Below are 17,177 nucleotides of genomic sequence, written 5' to 3' on the forward strand. Positions count from 1 at the left end.
AGTCTCGAGGGTAGCAACCGAGGCGGTGAATCGTCCTACGAATTTAACGCACATGCGATAAATAACAGCGACAGCGGCAACGACAGCAGCACAACGGCGACATATGCGCGCCTACGGGGAGGGGAGAGGGGAGGGAAGTCGGCGAGGGTGACGTCCGACTTGTCTCACCAGTTTCACCGCTTTCGTGAGTTCCTGCAGGATCCTGGTCTTGGAGAGGACCTTGTCGGTGCAGAGATCCATGTCCTCGCGGCCCGGCATCTCGTCGCGCGCACTCACATGATCGTCGCCGAGGTAGCGCCAATACCGAGACCCGCTGCGAAAAACGCCGGAGAGACTGCGGCGAAACAGGCCGGACGCGGCGGCGCGAGCGGCACCGACGACGACGACGCGGCGGGCCGACGGTGGCGGTGCGGCGCCGTTGACCGCGCCGGCCGCACTCATTGATTTTAGCGACGCGCAGGTCACCCGCGACATTCAAGCCGTCGTTTCTCGATCGGCGCCGAAGACTAACGGCGGCGAGCCGCGTGCCCGACACTTTATGCGTGCTCCTCTCCTCTGCTTCTCCTTCCCGGTTTCTCGGCGGATCGTAAGGGTGGTCCACGATACGCGCCAGACGCGACGTTAGAACTGCCTCACGTGGCTCGAACGAGAGAGCTGCGCGCATTTTCCGAGATGAACTAATCGTCGTGCGATTCGACGCAGCCGAGCATATCGATACCTCGAAACGAGCGACCACGACTCCCACGGCGATACCGGCTGCGTTCAACGAACGCAACGGTTGTCGTTGACTTTTGGGCGACGCATGTGATTGGCAGATCCGCGAGCACGCGCCAATTATAGATTACTGTCGCTCCATGGTTGCGTACGTAATTATTGCGCTCGTCGAACGCGACCATTAATGGCTCGTGCCGCTCGGATTTGATAAGCCGTTCGAGAAGTCGAGTGTGTGTTCGGGACGAGGTGAAGATTACGAAAGTGAGCGAATTTGTTGGAGTTTGGTAATTCCACCGGTCGACACCTGATGAATTTGCTTGCTTTCATAGTTCCCACAACGTTTCGAGATACGTAATCGACCCCATGTTTTCTTTGCTACTTTGACCCACCGAAGATTAGTTTTGCGTGCGAGGATTATCGCACCGGGAGTGTCGTTCGTCAGCCTCGCCCGTTTGGCAATAAACGATTGCTGAGAGGGAACATATCGCGGAACGGCCCGCCGAGAGAGTATCAGGGCTGAGACATGATGAAAGGAACAGGAAATCAAATCTAGAAAGCAACACGTCTTGTAGACGTCTTATGCCTGTTCCTATCGTGAAGCTTTAAATCTAATTGGCGATTAACTCAACGGAATTGACCAATCGCATTGGCCAGTTAACTGAACTGATCAATGGGACTGGCCAATTCCGTCGAGTTAACCGTCGACTAGATTTAAATTGTAATAGAAAAGGGGCATTATTGTCTAAAAAAACGTCTTTACGACGTCTTATGCCCTTATTCTACCATTTTATTTTAAATCTAATCGACGATTGACTCAACGGAATTGACCAATCGCATTGATCGGCAATTGTCAATGTGATTGGTCAATTCCGTTATGATTTAAATTTAATAGGCGATTTACTCGAGTAATTTAAATTATAATAATAGAACCGGGCATTAGTAGCTGACTGGAAATTAACCTTCAAAATATATCTTAATCATTAATATGTATAAATGAAAGTCAGTTTAAATCAATCGATAATTATCAAGGAAATGATTAATGATGACTTTGCTCACTGGGAAGTGAATACTTCGCTCGTCGAAGGTATCGAGTGAAGTTATCCATGCGTCGATACTTCGATAATCGCAATTGTACACCGCCACCGTTGACACTTTCAGTTATGTGGCGGCTCATGGCGTGTTTGTACGGATTCGAAAAAACGTCACGTAATTCTAACGAATTCTGCTCTCTGAACTGAGCCTCGCGCGCCGGGAGTGTCGAAAGTAAGTGTCGAGCGTTCACTGCAGCGAAATATCGTCGAGTCGCCCCTGAAAATACACGTATTTCGCGGAACAGACTGTCGGGAGTGTCGAGCAAAGTGTCGTGCGTTCGTCGTGCTATGACCGTTAGGAAATCGTATCTCTGTTCTTTGCGTTTTCGACTCGCCGAGTAAGTCTCACGCACGAATTATGGTGAAAATGCCGAGAGTAAGTCTCGTATGTGACGAAATATGCCACTAAACAATCGCGTTTAACTGAACATCTCGCGAGACCGGCCGTCGGATAAAGTTTTATGGGTTATGACAGTTTGGAGCCGCGGCGTCCAAAGTTTTCGACTCACCAAAAAAAAGCTCGGTGAGTACAGATAGAGCAACAACTACAATATAGATGCCTAGATAGCACGAACGTCCAAAAAACGCGAGGGAAACAGTCGTGAAGCCGAAAGATATCCTAAATATTTTAGACGTCTTTTGAGCATCTTTACGACGTCTTTCGGATTTTTATGCTATCTGAATGCTTTCTTCCTTTTATTTTGAGTTAAAAATACTTCTGAAAGATCTAGGAGCATTAGAAAATCCGTCACCGGATCTATGAAAATCTCGTTTTGAACTTATCGACCGTTCCGATCAATACCTGATTTTTCGTTCACTTGTTGTGCTATAGATGGCGTCACAGTTCAAAATAATGATGTCGAAGGCGAAGTAACCAACTATGAAATTACAAACGATATCTAATAGATAATATTTTCGTATTTATTTGTTTTTACGTTTTATATTCTTGCGTTTCATTTTGATTAAAAATTTACGTTCAAGAAAATCATTCTAACAACAGTCAAACGAGGAAGATAATATACTTTTGACACAAATAAATATAAAATTTCTGTAAAATTTAGATTTTCTCATTATCGCAACATTACTTATGATATGAATACATATTAATTATGAGTGCGATCGTATACGCGAAATAGATGACGTCGTTTGTTTTACAATATCACGGTCACGAATTTAATTTCGATAATCCCCCGAGGAACCTGCCTGATCCTTTCCACCATTGCTTTCGCGAGGACTACCGTAGCGACTGCTCGAGTTCGAATGCGAATATTTATCCGAAGTGTGCTTAGACTTTGCCTTCGATTTGCTTTTAGTGTTTCGTACGCGCTGTGCAATCTTCTCGATGTATCTTTGATCCTTCTCGCTAATGCTAAAGCTAACATCGCCGCTCGCGTATTCCTTGATTTCTCTGAAATTGCAATAATCTTCCTGAAAAATTTATCGTTACACCACGTGGAATGTATCGGTTAAAATAAGATTTTCTCGAAAACGGAAACAATATTCGAGACTTCTTTACAAAATAATATGTCGATATTCAACATGCGTGTTGAAATAACATATTTTATACTTCAGTGTTGACTAACATATTAATTTTGTGTTAATTTTTAACATAATATTTATGTTACTTTTCAACATGTTCGCCTTAAATTAATATAAAAATTTAAGTGGGACGTATAAAGTGAGTTAAATTTAACACAAAACTTTTTACTGTCTATGTAAATGAGGTGCAGATAAATAAGAAACAATATGAAAAATATTATGTAAATAAACGAAAGACAAATAGGAGATAGTATAAATGACAAGCGAAAATAATATCGTTCGAATTAATAATTACTCATCTCCAACGCAATTTGACACAAATATTAAAAAGTATACGTGCATTTTTAACGATTTCGCGATCAGTAAATCACAACGTAACTGCGTTGAGCGTTGATGTCGTATCTCTCGATAAACGAATATAAGAAATACGATATATATCGTTATCAGAGGTAGAATAAATATAATAGAAAGCAAGACTCACTTCTGATATCGGTACAATTTCACGATTAACTTGTTCAAATATAACGTCTCTTTTTGCATTGCCTTTAGCTCCGATTCTTTTTCCTGAAAGTAAAAGATTACTGATACACGACTAACATTCCGTTCATGCCTCGATTGAGGTTCTTCTAAGATAAAAACGAAAAGAAGAATTTCCGAAGTGAACTTTCTCCCTTTAAATTCTCGTCCACATTATGCGCTTCTCGACTTTTGATACAAGCAATGTGCATTATGGTAATAGGTATCGTAACTAGTTTTAAAATATGTTTGCTCAGAATAGCACAGCGAAATATAACCTCATGAATATCCGGCGAATACCTCTTCGGGTATATTTCCGGACGTCGCGCGTGAATGTGCAAATGCGATTTATACGCAAATGTCTGGTTCCAGACGCTATGTGAATACAATAGAAACGCGTCAATGCTACAAATTATATCATCATTGTTTCCTGTGATCGGAAATCTATAAGAAACACCTACTCTGATCTGAGAGTTATTTGACGAAACTTTTCTTTGTCGACCTCTGTTATTCAATCAGTTTACATGTTTGCGCGCGAAGAATCTCAAAAGGCCGCGTTGTCGCATCAGATTATACTGCCCTAGTTCTAAAACTAAGCTTCCTATTTACACTAAGCTCGATTTTCAGTACTACCGTTAGGTTCTGCGTGACCATGCGGAGTTCATCCTGGTGAGTTTCGCAAAGATGATGTGCGGTGATCTTCTCCGCGGTCAGCCGCGCTAATTGCCGCCGGCAATTCTGCTCGCGCTCCATCGCTTTATCCCAGGCTTCCTCTCTGGCGATCACGGCGTCCCTCAAAGTCCGCATGTCCGTCTCCAATAACTCGAGCTCCGATCTAATCGCACAAGTGGAGGGTAAAGTAACCGGATAGAAGAGATATGAACAGCCAAGGGGTGAACCGCAAAGGAATTCCGTTGTGTAAACAGAGGCCGAGCTGATATTACTCGAACTCGCAGTATTATTTAATTTGCTATTTAATTGACTACCGTTGCATTAGCAGATGATAAGCTTTTGGTCGATAATTCATCCGTCGTATGTTGTTTGTTCTTTTTTTCTCAAACCCTGGATTTGAGGGCGCAGTTGCTCGGGGCGAATTATACGCGAGTGTATCGTAGAAATAATTTAAAGGTTTTATGTCGTCGGTTAATTAATCTTCGTGTTGCTCGGATTAAAAGTTAAATATACGCGAATGTAGGCGGCGAATGTCAACGTATTTCTGGTTGAGTTTCTAAATCGAGCTTCGGCAGTCTAAGCGTTTCAATAGTAGCGCTCGCATGTACCGGATTTAGAATATTCAGGCAGGAGTTTGAGCCACGGGAGATCTCGTTTAAACGCTCATTTGACCAATTTCTCGCGCAATTGAGGCGCGTAACCGATCTAACTAGCTGCAATTCCGTCGGGGAACTTACTTTGTGATAGAGACCGTAGGTGGCTCCCTTTGGCATCCCTCCAATTCTCTGCGGCAATCTTTGCAGGCTTCCCAAATTTGTATCCCACGATCGGTCTTCGGAACGACATCCATCGACGATGTGCATTTGTCTTCCGGACAGCTTTCGTCGTTTTTCTGAAGTTTGCATAGAGAATTCCGAATTCGCATATTTCATACTTTGAGCTACGTATATTTCACCCATCCGGCGAGCCGTTCGTTTGCTGAGAGAAGTTATAGTTACTCTTTTAATTTCAACTATATTTTTACTTTTTATGGTCTTAACCACAAAAATAGTAGTAGCAATATTCATGTAAGATTATTTTCACTGACAGTAACACCAACAAGCGAGAAACATTAAATCATCCTTTCGAGCCATTGATTTTATGTGGATTTTGTAAACATTTTGACATATTTTATAAATGTTCTTAAACTGTCACTTGATAATATAATATCCCAAAATATTAAAATCATAGTGTAGAAATATTATTTTTAATATTTGGTCAAATATTGTTAACAATAACATATACAACGTTAAGAACCACATATTTGAAAACGTTACATGTTATGAAATATCATTGTAAATCATTGTGTTAATGATTTCTTACATATTACGATATTTACTAGGATACTTAGAAAAATGGTTCTTTTCGCTATAATTCTCTCACCATGATGTTATATTTACAAATATTTACAAATATCAAATATTCCTCTCTCAGTGTTCTCACCGTTTGCTCCTCCAACAATTTGGCCAGCTTGTTCCTCGCATCATTAAGATCATCTTGCAGCAGCGACATGTTCCTCTGCAAATTCCCTATTTTGATCGTGTCCTCTTCGAGCCTGTACATTGGCCGTATCGAGGAAATTCGCACGTAGAATCAGATATTCGTCAAGCCGCGAACGTGATCGTTAAACTATATTGTTATCTGGGACTGCGCGGTGATTAACTGCGCGCGGTAGTGGTCTTACCGTCTCGCCAGACTCCTGTTTTCCGCGATAAGATCCCGATTCTTGAGATGCATCGTCGCATTGCTATCCTCCAGGAACCTCAGGCGCATTTGCATTTTCTCGGCCGAGACCACCGACACAGAATCCCGATATCCCGCCGCCTCGTACGAGCGTACGTTCGCGATCCTCCTCGTTTGTACGCTCAAGCTGGGAAACGGCGGATCGCCTCTGCCCGCGGCTAACATTGAATGCGAATTAATGTTCGTTGTTGTTTCAGTTGCGCAATATTTTCAAAATAAATTTCGAAAGAGAAATGCATCTCATTTCGAAAGATTTCTCTCGCTTTGACGCGACTTATATTCGTGATAGACTGAGAGAAAAAAAACATATGACATTCGAAACTATAACGGCATAGTTAAAAATTATAGTTAAGAAAACTGTTAATTCATAGTTATAACATAGTTGTTATTACTATAAATCCGGGTCTACTTTGTCATGTTTTACATGTTTAAAAGAACTATAAACGTATAGTTGAGGCGAAATATCGACTATAAAATATAGTGAGATTGTAAGCTACTCCAACAATTTTTTTCTCCCAGTGCATTGTGCATCTCAAGCGCAGTTAGATTTTCCCTCGGGAATAGGACATTACTGTTGTCACAGACTTCGAAAGAAGGGTTCTCCGTGGTAGGTGTGTGGCAAGCCGTGGTGTAACAACTGTGAGGATACTTGAAGCCCGAGTGCAATCGATCTCGCTGGGGATCCATTGTTGGATAATGAGCGCACGACATAGTCCTCGCTGTTCTCGTCTCTTCGACAGAACCGACGAATATAACCGTCTCGCAAGCCGCTCAATCCGTCGGCGACGATGTCGAGCTACTCGCTACTCTGGAAAGGAAATTCTCGTCTCGCCGTGACGCATTTACGCCGCGCGCGAACGCGTCATCGTTTCTTCCGCGAAAGTGCACGCCGTTTTTCACATGCGTACAAAGGCCGAAAGGTCGAAACTCGCTCTGCGATGATCCACGTCGGCGACTCTTCCGCATTCGTGACTCCTCAAATTTAATGTCCCAACCTAGAATCGAGTCAGTCTCCCGTCCTCGTCTTCCGCGGAATGCTGACGCCTCTCTTGTCCTCCCCCTTCCTCTTCCGGACGGTAAATAACGGCTGCTGCGAACCGCTGATCATGGGATCGGCAGGTCCCTCACCGGCCGAAACGACCAAAAACCCTTTCCCCCGAGTCTTCACATATCCCTCGGCCAAAGGGGTAAGAGAGCGGAATGAACGTTCGTTACGTAAGCCACATACGTCACTTACTTCATCTCATGTGAAATTTCGTCAAATCTATCGTCGTGGCCATTGATCGCCGAGCTCCTTTGTTTTCCCACGCAATGTGGACCACGGCACATTTCACGGCTGTCAATTAAACGCAGACTCGATAGGAAATCAACTCGATTTATACTAAATGCACAACGATACATTTTGAGATAAACATAATTTATTTTGCGAGTAACGTTTGTCTTTCGGTCATTAACTTCGTCTTTTATTGCCTTCGGCGAAACAGATAAATCGAAATTCAGAATAAATCGTTCTCTCACGGAATTTCGGTATTTACGCGCGGTAGATGATATTACCGGAATAAATCGGCGAAAATATCTCGTTGCGACGGGAAAAGAAGCAGCGAATAAAACGACGATGAACGTCAAACGATTATTCCGGCCGCATTTGACTTATCATGGCGCCGTTGGACTTTACAGCTACGATTACGCAGACCGTAAAGAGAAATGGAGGCATCGAGAGGAATTTTATTTCGGTCGATAGTACGCACCACATTTCTTCCGTGCGATTTGACGTCACCGTGTATTACGCCTTCGTAAATTCTTTATGTGTGCTTTAAATCCGTCATCTGTGCGTTCACACAAACGTAGGATGCTCACGTACGAATGAATGGAATTTAAATTAGAAGTTCCGCACGATATTCCGAAATATAGTGAAAACTACTTTTGTTTAACGTTTTTATTTAAAATATGTTAATGCTACGCGCTCGCACATGCTTGACGAGCACAATATTGGAAAGCAGAACATTTTTGGGAATTTGGGAAACCCTTCAATTTAATTTGCCCTCAATTTCCAGAGAATATGAAATTTAATTGATTAATTTGCACGGTAGTCTATTGAAATAATTAATATTATCGTGGCAAAACACATATTATTAAATTATTGACAACGCAGTTCTCTCGTACCTTATTAATGAGAACACACATACTTATGTGTGTGTGTGATATTAAAATATTGTGTGTGTGTGTGTGTGTGTGTGTGTGTGTGTGTGTGTGTGTGATATTAAAATATTTTAGTAATTAATGTCTGGAAGAAAAATGAAACGTTCGCGGAATAATGGAATAACGTTATATTTGGAAAGTAATTAAAGGCCAAAATTAAAGATTGCATTAAATAATTTATAGGTTTATTCATTGTTATCTACAAATGGTACTCATTATGGATGATCGCGTAACGTCACATCACGCAATCTCCGAATAATTTAGATCACCTTCTTTTACACGCTATAATGCAATAATGATAGAATTACAAATACACACTAGTCTACATTTACGCGCCTCGAAATTACATATACATCGTTGTACTTATTGTACGTATCATTCGTGCATCAGTATGAAAGTTTTAGCTGTGAAGTACAACGAATGTTCAAGGTTCGTTGGAAACCCATTTTAGACCCTTAAAATCGACGATAATTTAAAATAGGCAAGATATATCTATAAAAGTTTGCGTAATAAATCAGACAAATCAGATATAATATGTGTTATCGTGCGTATTAAATAGAAAGCCTTACATGCTACATGCATATCGATTTAAAGCACGAGCCGTTAAAGCATAAATCGAGCGACAAAATAATAAAAAAAGTGCAACGCGTTTAAAATCCGCTTCCTTAAGAAAATCAGTCTTCGTGGAAAATAATAAAATGAGTTATTTGCCCAACGAATATTTGCTTCATGGTATCTTGAAAAACGAAATGAGGCTCTGTGGCCAACTAAATTATTTGACAAGCGTCAACAGGTTGCGTGTCAAATTACGCTCATCACACAAGCAAATTACAATTACGCGATCTCTGTAATTTAGTCGGAAATAGCTACGTAACAGATCATCTACAATGATTGTAACATTCACGAATTGCATCACGCGTTCCTTGGATTTGTTGGCATTTTTGAAATTCACTCTGGATGCATTATTAAGACACTGACGATCGAACAGGCATATTACATTCGTACACTCACGCGATCCTTTACGACGGATCGAGTAACAATAACATAACTTTACAAGGGAACGACTATTCATGCGTATCCAGATACTCGGTTACTCTTTCTTCCTTTCTTTTTCTCTCGCTTTCGCTTATTTACGTATTTATTTATCATAAATAATTTACTCATACAAATATGTTTTTTCCTTGCGCTATCTATGGACGAGATTCGATGACATTACCGGGAAATCGATCGTCGATCGCCATCTCAGCTAGAAATAAAAAGTCAAATCGACGTCGAATCCACACCGACTGTAGTGATCCATCGACGGTCGAAATTTGTAGTTGTAGTACAACTGATCGGAACATTTTTCAGCTTTTCTGTGATTTGGAAACTTGTGTAAATTTTGTTAATCGTTCAATTGATATAAAAACAATATTTGTTATGAGGTCGAAGATGACAAAAATATCGACTGATATTCGATTGGTATTCGACCATTCGTCGACGCCGAATTGACGTCTATTCGTCTTTTTATTTCTGAGTGGGATATGAATCACAACGCGGATAGATCGTACACAGGTCGTAGGGCATCACGATATTCGACAGTTCACATCATTCGCGAAAATGCGAATGGAATATGTTACACATTAATATGTTACATATCGTCACGCAGTATTATTACGGTTATATGTACACCCGCGGCAGAGTTTTCTCTTCGTGTTATACACATGTGTGTATACATGTATATTTTGAGCGTATTATTTTCCACATAGGCTGTTCGATAACTGTAGCTGGATACCTCTTGTCCCGGTTACTTTGTCAAACACACAAAGAACATTTTATGAGGAAACAAGTCTGCGATGCACACGCAAATTATGCGTTACTATAAAAAAAAAAAGCCACATACGTAATGTATATATATCGTGATTTAAAATTCCCACATTTGATAATTTGCTTATGCAAGAGTTGAATATTAAGTGAATTAACGTGAACATTAAGTGAGCTAACATTAAGTTTATTTCCTTCTCGTTAATAATAATTCCACGCAAATTGCTGTTCCGTGGAGCTGAGATTCTAAAATACTCCGTATACAAGAATACCCTGGCAAATAACGAAAACACGTAGAAGTTAAAGGTAAAATTCGCGGATAAAAGGTATCTTTAACGATCGATCGAGCCCAAGACACTGACTAATAAATATCGCGTAACAGAAAACATATATTACTATCGCATTCAAAATTGTCCCTTTAATAATACTGATAACATCGGTGCGTACACAATCATTTTAGATTAAGTACAATTTTGTGACAATTTTGCCTGACTTACGCAATTCTCTTATGTCTAACTTTTGTATCTGAATAGTAGAAAGGAGAGTAAGTGCAAACTCGTTGAATTTGACATATATATTCTAATCACGAGGAAAACTCAAATTTCTCTCTGAATATGATTATTCAAAATAAATAAACAAATAAATATAAAACACAAAATAGCATCAACACAATAATTTCATAAATTTATTACACGCACTTATATATTTAACATACTTTGCAAAATTGCATATTTCTAACTTTGGAATTTAACAACTTTTTTTTCTTTTTTTAAAAGAAAAAGTGACTTTTTCAATTTGTATCCTTTGCTTCTCAAATACAGATACATATATATGAGTGAATAGATAATAGTAAAGAGACATAAGTAATGTTATATACAAAAGTTTTAGGATACTAGACTGCATTATCAATGAAACAATGACGATTAGCTTGCTTCTTTTTACTGTATATAAAATCATCAGTATTCTTTACGTCATTGTTTCGGTGTGAGAAAGTATCTTTCGAGCAGTCCACTTAATATCGAGATCACTGCACGAGGACAAATTTACGACGGTGGATAAGATGGTGTGCGCTGTACAAGTACGTGCCTCGTTAATTAACTTACGTAGTAAGAAAGGACCTTGCTATATCAGTCCCTTGTTACTGGACGGTGTAAGGAAGTCGTCGAAATCCATCGCAGATAACATCACGATGAAAAATATTCGAAAGTATTAAAATATACCACCAGCGCTTCTAATTAGGTAGACGACAGTGCGATATAATCGTGGCCTTCAAGCTGTTTTTTTTTCTTTTTTTGTGAATATTCTATAAGGAACTACCGAATAAAGCTATACGAAACTTTGCGTTATGAGATCGTATGTATATCATGGTCATTGTACTTCGAGTATAGAGATGACAAATTATTAAGTATCCGAGTCAAAAATAGAGAGACAAGAACAAAAGACATTTAGACGAACTATCGGCTTCAACTCGTTCTTCAGGATACCGATCTGCAAGAAAATCTACGTAGCTGTTCTATTTTCCGAAGAACATGGTCTCTAGACTAAGGAAACCATGACGCGTTTCCGCGACGTGGTGTGTAGCATCGTGAAGTGTCCGCTCCTGCGGGAAGAATGAGCCGTCAGAGACGTCGTCACGGTCGTTCTCGTGCTGTTAGTCGTCGCTCCGGTGCCAAAGCAGTGATGCGGATTCGCAGGGCACCATCCCGAAATCCAGGAGATCGCCTGCATGTTCCTACCAAGCAACAATTATTGTTTAACGGAGAAATTCCATGACGAGGATTTATTACCCCTTCTTCTTCTTTATCCCAAAATTGTTACTCTCTTCATGGTTAATCGTAGGTCGTCGTCCCGGGCGTAATAGGAAGTATTATATGAGAGAAAGATCTCCAAATTTTCTGTTTATTCGAAGAATTCTTACTGATCAGTATTTTACTATTGAAATTTCAACAATTTAAATTAGGAAATTTCCCCGAACGTTTTATATGCACCATTTGCAAATCACTCTACATAATATTAAATCACATGTTGCATCGATGTTGCAACTCTATTGTTAACTCTACCGTTAACTCTACTGTTCTTACAATTCGTTTCTCGCGCATATTTGTTTGCGTTTACGCGTCAAATTGGATATTTATAATGTTTCGATATGATTTTAATCGAAATATATGTATTTGTTTATTCTTTGCTCGCATATCGTACAAAAATACGTGTTTAAAACGAGAAATTTCAATAAAATCATAAGGTGAAAAATGATTTTATTACAACTGTATATTTGTATAAAGTTCAATAAGCGTACTCACCGTACGGTTTTACAAAACGGCGTACTGAAGAGGCAATAGATAATCGGATTAGCGGCTGAGTTGAGCGGTGTCAAGCTCTGTATGAAAGTAGCAACCGCAATATTCGTCTGCGTTTTTGGCACATGCCCATAAACTTGAAGGAGATCAAAGACTATATATGGACTCCAGCAGAGGATGAACACTGAAATATAACCGTGAGTACTGCAATCAATCTCCCTGATCTTGCTTATAGTCCTTCAAGTTTGACGGAATTAGCAGGATTAATGTAGGATTAAAATTTCGACTGAGGTTAGCGTAAAAAAATACAGAGCAGTTTTTTGTAATTATGTATCAAAGAACGTTCAACAATTTTCACTCGTGAGAAAAATCGTAAAAGCTGTTCTACTTTATAATGCAAGGTAATTTATCCTATACGTCATTCCGCTTCTTTTCTCCTTTACGTCTCCTTACGTATCGTACGGTGAAATTTAACAATAATAGCAGTTATATTTGTTTATAAAACGTTAATCGTAATGAAAATAAATTTCGTCCTTTCATATATTATAAATCGATTTGACAAAATGCTATAGTAGCCGTAATGTTATTTTTAGCAAATTCGCCGCGGGTGACTTCAATTAAGAGTTATCGTTGCTATTTTTAATTAAGAACGTCACGAAAGTCCTGACAAAGCGAGCTCTGAGTTTGCAAAAAATAAAAATTAGCATAGTTTATTGAAACTTCACACTTTAATGGATTTTAATAGATTAATCTAATACATAGTATTCCGCTTCATAAACGCTCTACAATAATAGCCTTCACTACAAAATCGTATTTGTTCTACAGTGCAAATAAGATACACGATTTTAATAAATATTGTCGTCTATTTCTGTTTAAAATATATGCCAAAACTTACTAAAACTATTTTGACTATGATTTTCGGATTCAACAAGTGAAATTGAGTGAAAAAAGGATGAACTCAACCCCCTCCTCCCCCCCCCCACAGCCCGCTTCACAAATCTAAAATGCGTGTCCTTTTTTACGCTACAAAACGTAATTTAAACAGTTGAGAAAGCGATTTTAATTACAAAAAAATGAGTGCGTTCGTGTAGCACATTCAGCTATTTCACAAATCTTTCTTTCTTAATGTAGCATCGAATGCATTCGTGTAAAGTTGTGTCTCACGTTCGTTTCACGCATCGCAATTGTCGTACGATTTTCATCTCGCTCCTGTCTTAAAGTTTTCACGTAGATTTACGCGAGTCATTGGCGAACCCGAGAAGTCGGAAGAACGTGTGTTCGTCGTGCCTGTCAGGAACAATTTATTTATTCACTATCGTTCTACAGACGACGCTGATCGCATGGCACGTCGTATTGTTTCCTATATTCCCCCTTCTGAGACAATGCAGCATTGATAGATCGGTGTTTCAAGGAAAGGAAACGTGATTAAAGCTCGTATTGACTCGATATACTTCCATGAATTCAACAGTAAAAATGAAACGGTTCTTGATTCAAAGCAGAACGCTTATGTGCTTCGATTTAATATCTATTTTCTGTCATGTATTACATACTTGAGATTTTTACTTCTTTCAATCATTCCATCGTCTTGCAGCCTTACACTTTTGAACGTTAACGTATTTGGAAAAAAAATAAACTAGCATTTTGTTGAAAGTTTCTTTATATTTAAGACGACGTGTTTTACCTTTCGTGAAAATCCAGAGCTCGATCCTGAGAAATGTAGCTATCAGAAACCACACGAAGACGTTCTCTAAAGGCGAGAATATTTGAAGAAAGGTTACCAGACTCTTGCATTTCGTCGCTATAGTAAGTGGATCGATACAAAATGATCAGCGCGACCGTCTGTAAATCCGTGACTATAAAAGTTTATTTCCAAACTTCGGACGGCTGGTACTTCGATATGTCGTCGAGTCAAATGCATTTGCATGTGCATTATACGTATGCGTATGCAGAGTATTTCGTAATAAATTCAAAAGATCATCAAGCATATAACGTGTCGCGTGAATATGATTTATTTGACTTGCTAAATTCAAACCATGAAATCACGTATGAAACAAATAAGAACCAAAGCGCTGTTATAACGGCTAAATTGACTTTATATTTTCAACTTCAATTTCTTTTTTCTTTTTATTTTAGAGCAACAGATATCTGTCGGGACATTTAACTCATTATTATTTTAATTTTCGCATTGCTACACAAGGACCATGTATTACTGTTATACTGTACCTATATTTTTTTAAGTTTATGTCTTCTTACCTTTATTGTATGCGCCGAAGAGGGTACAAATACTGAAAATCGAAACGTTTGCAAGAAAATTAGTGTGTCGCCAATCAAATATATATTTTTCGTCATTACAACAGCGCTTTGACTTTTATTTGCCTCGTACTTTAGGCAAGACCAGGGGCAAAAATAACATTTTGCTTATTAAAGTCGATATCTTCCATTTGCTTGTTTGCATATTAACTTTTTTTTCATAAGCAAACATATTCATTAAGGAATGGATAAAAGTCATCTGATTATTTATATTTCGCTAAAATTACCTCTCGAAGAGACTCTTCTTCAATTCTAATACGGAAGCGAACGGTACTTCGACATTTCCGTCGAGGAAAAATAAACTCGAAATTCATCGCAGAATCTGTCATGGAAATTCAGGTCGCTAGTTACTACTAGTTGTATATCGACTGATATCGTGCGAGACAGGATGTATAGCCTTCCTTCATCTTTTAACATATCTACAACCGAAAGAGAAGTTGAGAACTGCCACTCCAACGACGACAAGGCGCCGATAATGGAGAAACGATGAACGGGGAACAGTTAAACGCGAAAAATAGCGCAACGTCTGTCGCGACTGTGGTATATCTTTCTTTTTTTTTCCTTCTTTTTCTGCATTTTTCTTCTTTTCTGACTGAAACGAGATTTCTCAAGCTGCTCCCGCGGCTAATTCGCTTCTCGTTCAGCATTCTCAACGATCTCTCCTCTACTTCCCCGACTATATCCCTAAATGCATTAGCGATCTGTAAATAGAACAACGGTGGCATCATGGAATCCATCGGTGCGCGTAATTTCGGAAATGTCACACCTGCGACTCGATGGAGTAACTTAAGGGAATCGGCGCCCGATCGGCGTGAAGTGGATCGGGAAATTATTTTCGCCGATTTGGAAGAAGGTAACGGTCGAGCTGATGGTGAAATGATATAAGGGGGCTAGCTGGAAACTTTCCACGGGTGGTGTGCGAGATGAAAGACGTGGAAATTCAATTTTCTCTTCGGCGCTCACAAGCCGATCGTAGGAGAATTTTCGCGTGTTAGCGTGTTATTAGATCTCTTACAGCGAGGGAAGTTACACGATGTTCGGGAAATCGATTACTCGTTGCGCGCAAATATTAAGCGTTTAATATTTCGCATCGGAAATTTTCCGTAAACGAAGCAATTCCTTACGGATCATTAATGACGCATTGTTAGCGGCGTGATACTTCCAGCGCTTCTTTTTATCGCCGTTAAATTTATCGATAAAGTCACCGCGCGCCAGTGATTTTAGTAATAATACGATATGCATTCATCCACGCGATCTGCCGTGAAAAATCTTCACCGCGTATCTGCGGCCGCGCGTGTGTTGTTCGACGATATCGTTACGGATTATTGAATTGGAAATTGAATGGTGCGTCTCCACGCTGTGGCATGAATTTGTAGTTGAAAAACACAATTGATGAAACATAAACTGTTTGTTTAGTTGTTCGCGATGAGCGCTCGATGCTTCAGTCGCAACGCACAAACGATTTCACATGATTGAAATCAATGATCGCACTGTCTCCTTTGCAAATGACAGATGAACGCGTCTTGTTGTTATTTCGAAGGTACCCCCGGCGGAATCTTGGCGAGTTCGTTGCTCCGACGTTCTAATGTCGCAACAGCAATCGCAGAATGGGCAATCGTTAAGAAACGGTTCACTTCGGCGCGCGATAACTCGATTCTCGGCGAAACTGGCAAAGGCCAAAGTAAAATTACACAGTAAAAAATTTGGTGTCACAAACGGCCCGCTTAAATTTTTGCGTGACTTTCACATGGGAAATATGTTAAAAAGTATACAAATATGTTAAATTAATATATTCAGGAATAGTTAAATAGTTAAATAGTCAAACTAAGGAAAAGTTCAATAACGCGCAAAGAAATAACGCATAGCGAGCGTTAAAATAACTTAATATTGCGTCGCAGCTAACCGGGAAGATTCCTCGACGTATAAAAATGCATTGTCTTTTGACTTCGAGATGGAACGCATCGTCAACGAGCGCGATCGTAATCCGCGATACATTATGCGCATGGTAATTTCGAATCACGAAACAAGAGCACGGCTGTCGTTGTAGCTACGGCACTCGTTACACGCGAAATTTATGCCGCATGCGTAACTTTTCTCGTTCCAAGCTCGCCGGCTTTCGGAGATTTTTACATACTCTCCAGTTTCGGAAAATGCCGGGAGAATTCGGCCGGTCCGTCGAGTCACCGTCCGGGACGATCGTCTCGTCAGCTGAAAAAGAAGGAATTTCGCCGCTGTCGCCAATTGTCGGGAACGA

The 17,177-nt window shown here is 39.9% G+C and overlaps 2 protein-coding genes and 1 pseudogene across 2 annotated transcripts in view; all 3 read right to left on the bottom strand.

The window, feature by feature from the left end:
* The window catches only part of LOC106746969 (pleckstrin homology domain-containing family M member 2), a 9,366-nt gene extending 8,860 nt beyond the window's left edge, over window positions 1-506 (bottom strand). Inside the window, exon 1 of the mRNA XM_014624177.1 lies at window positions 169-506. Coding sequence (XP_014479663.1) covers window positions 169-474 — 306 coding nt within the window. The 5' untranslated portion in view covers window positions 475-506. The remainder of the gene's footprint in view (window positions 1-168) is intronic.
* A 2,472-nt stretch (window positions 507-2,978) lies between these two features.
* Window positions 2,979-7,001, bottom strand: LOC106746925 (annotated as a pseudogene).
* Window positions 7,002-10,991: 3,990 nt separating this feature from the next.
* LOC106746980 (cardioacceleratory peptide receptor-like) overlaps window positions 10,992-17,177 on the bottom strand; it is a 77,955-nt gene continuing 71,769 nt past the window's right edge. Inside the window, exons 7-8 of the mRNA XM_014624194.1 lie at window positions 12,617-12,797; window positions 10,992-12,048 (exon numbers count right to left, since the gene is read on the bottom strand). Of these exons, the coding sequence (XP_014479680.1) occupies window positions 11,853-12,048; window positions 12,617-12,797 (377 nt within the window). The 3' untranslated portion in view covers window positions 10,992-11,852. The remainder of the gene's footprint in view (window positions 12,049-12,616; window positions 12,798-17,177) is intronic.

Source organism: Dinoponera quadriceps, unplaced genomic scaffold (genome assembly GCF_001313825.1).
Source record: "Dinoponera quadriceps isolate SergipeBrazil2010 unplaced genomic scaffold, ASM131382v1 scaffold1846, whole genome shotgun sequence".
NCBI classification, from domain to species: Eukaryota; Metazoa; Arthropoda; class Insecta; order Hymenoptera; family Formicidae; genus Dinoponera; species Dinoponera quadriceps.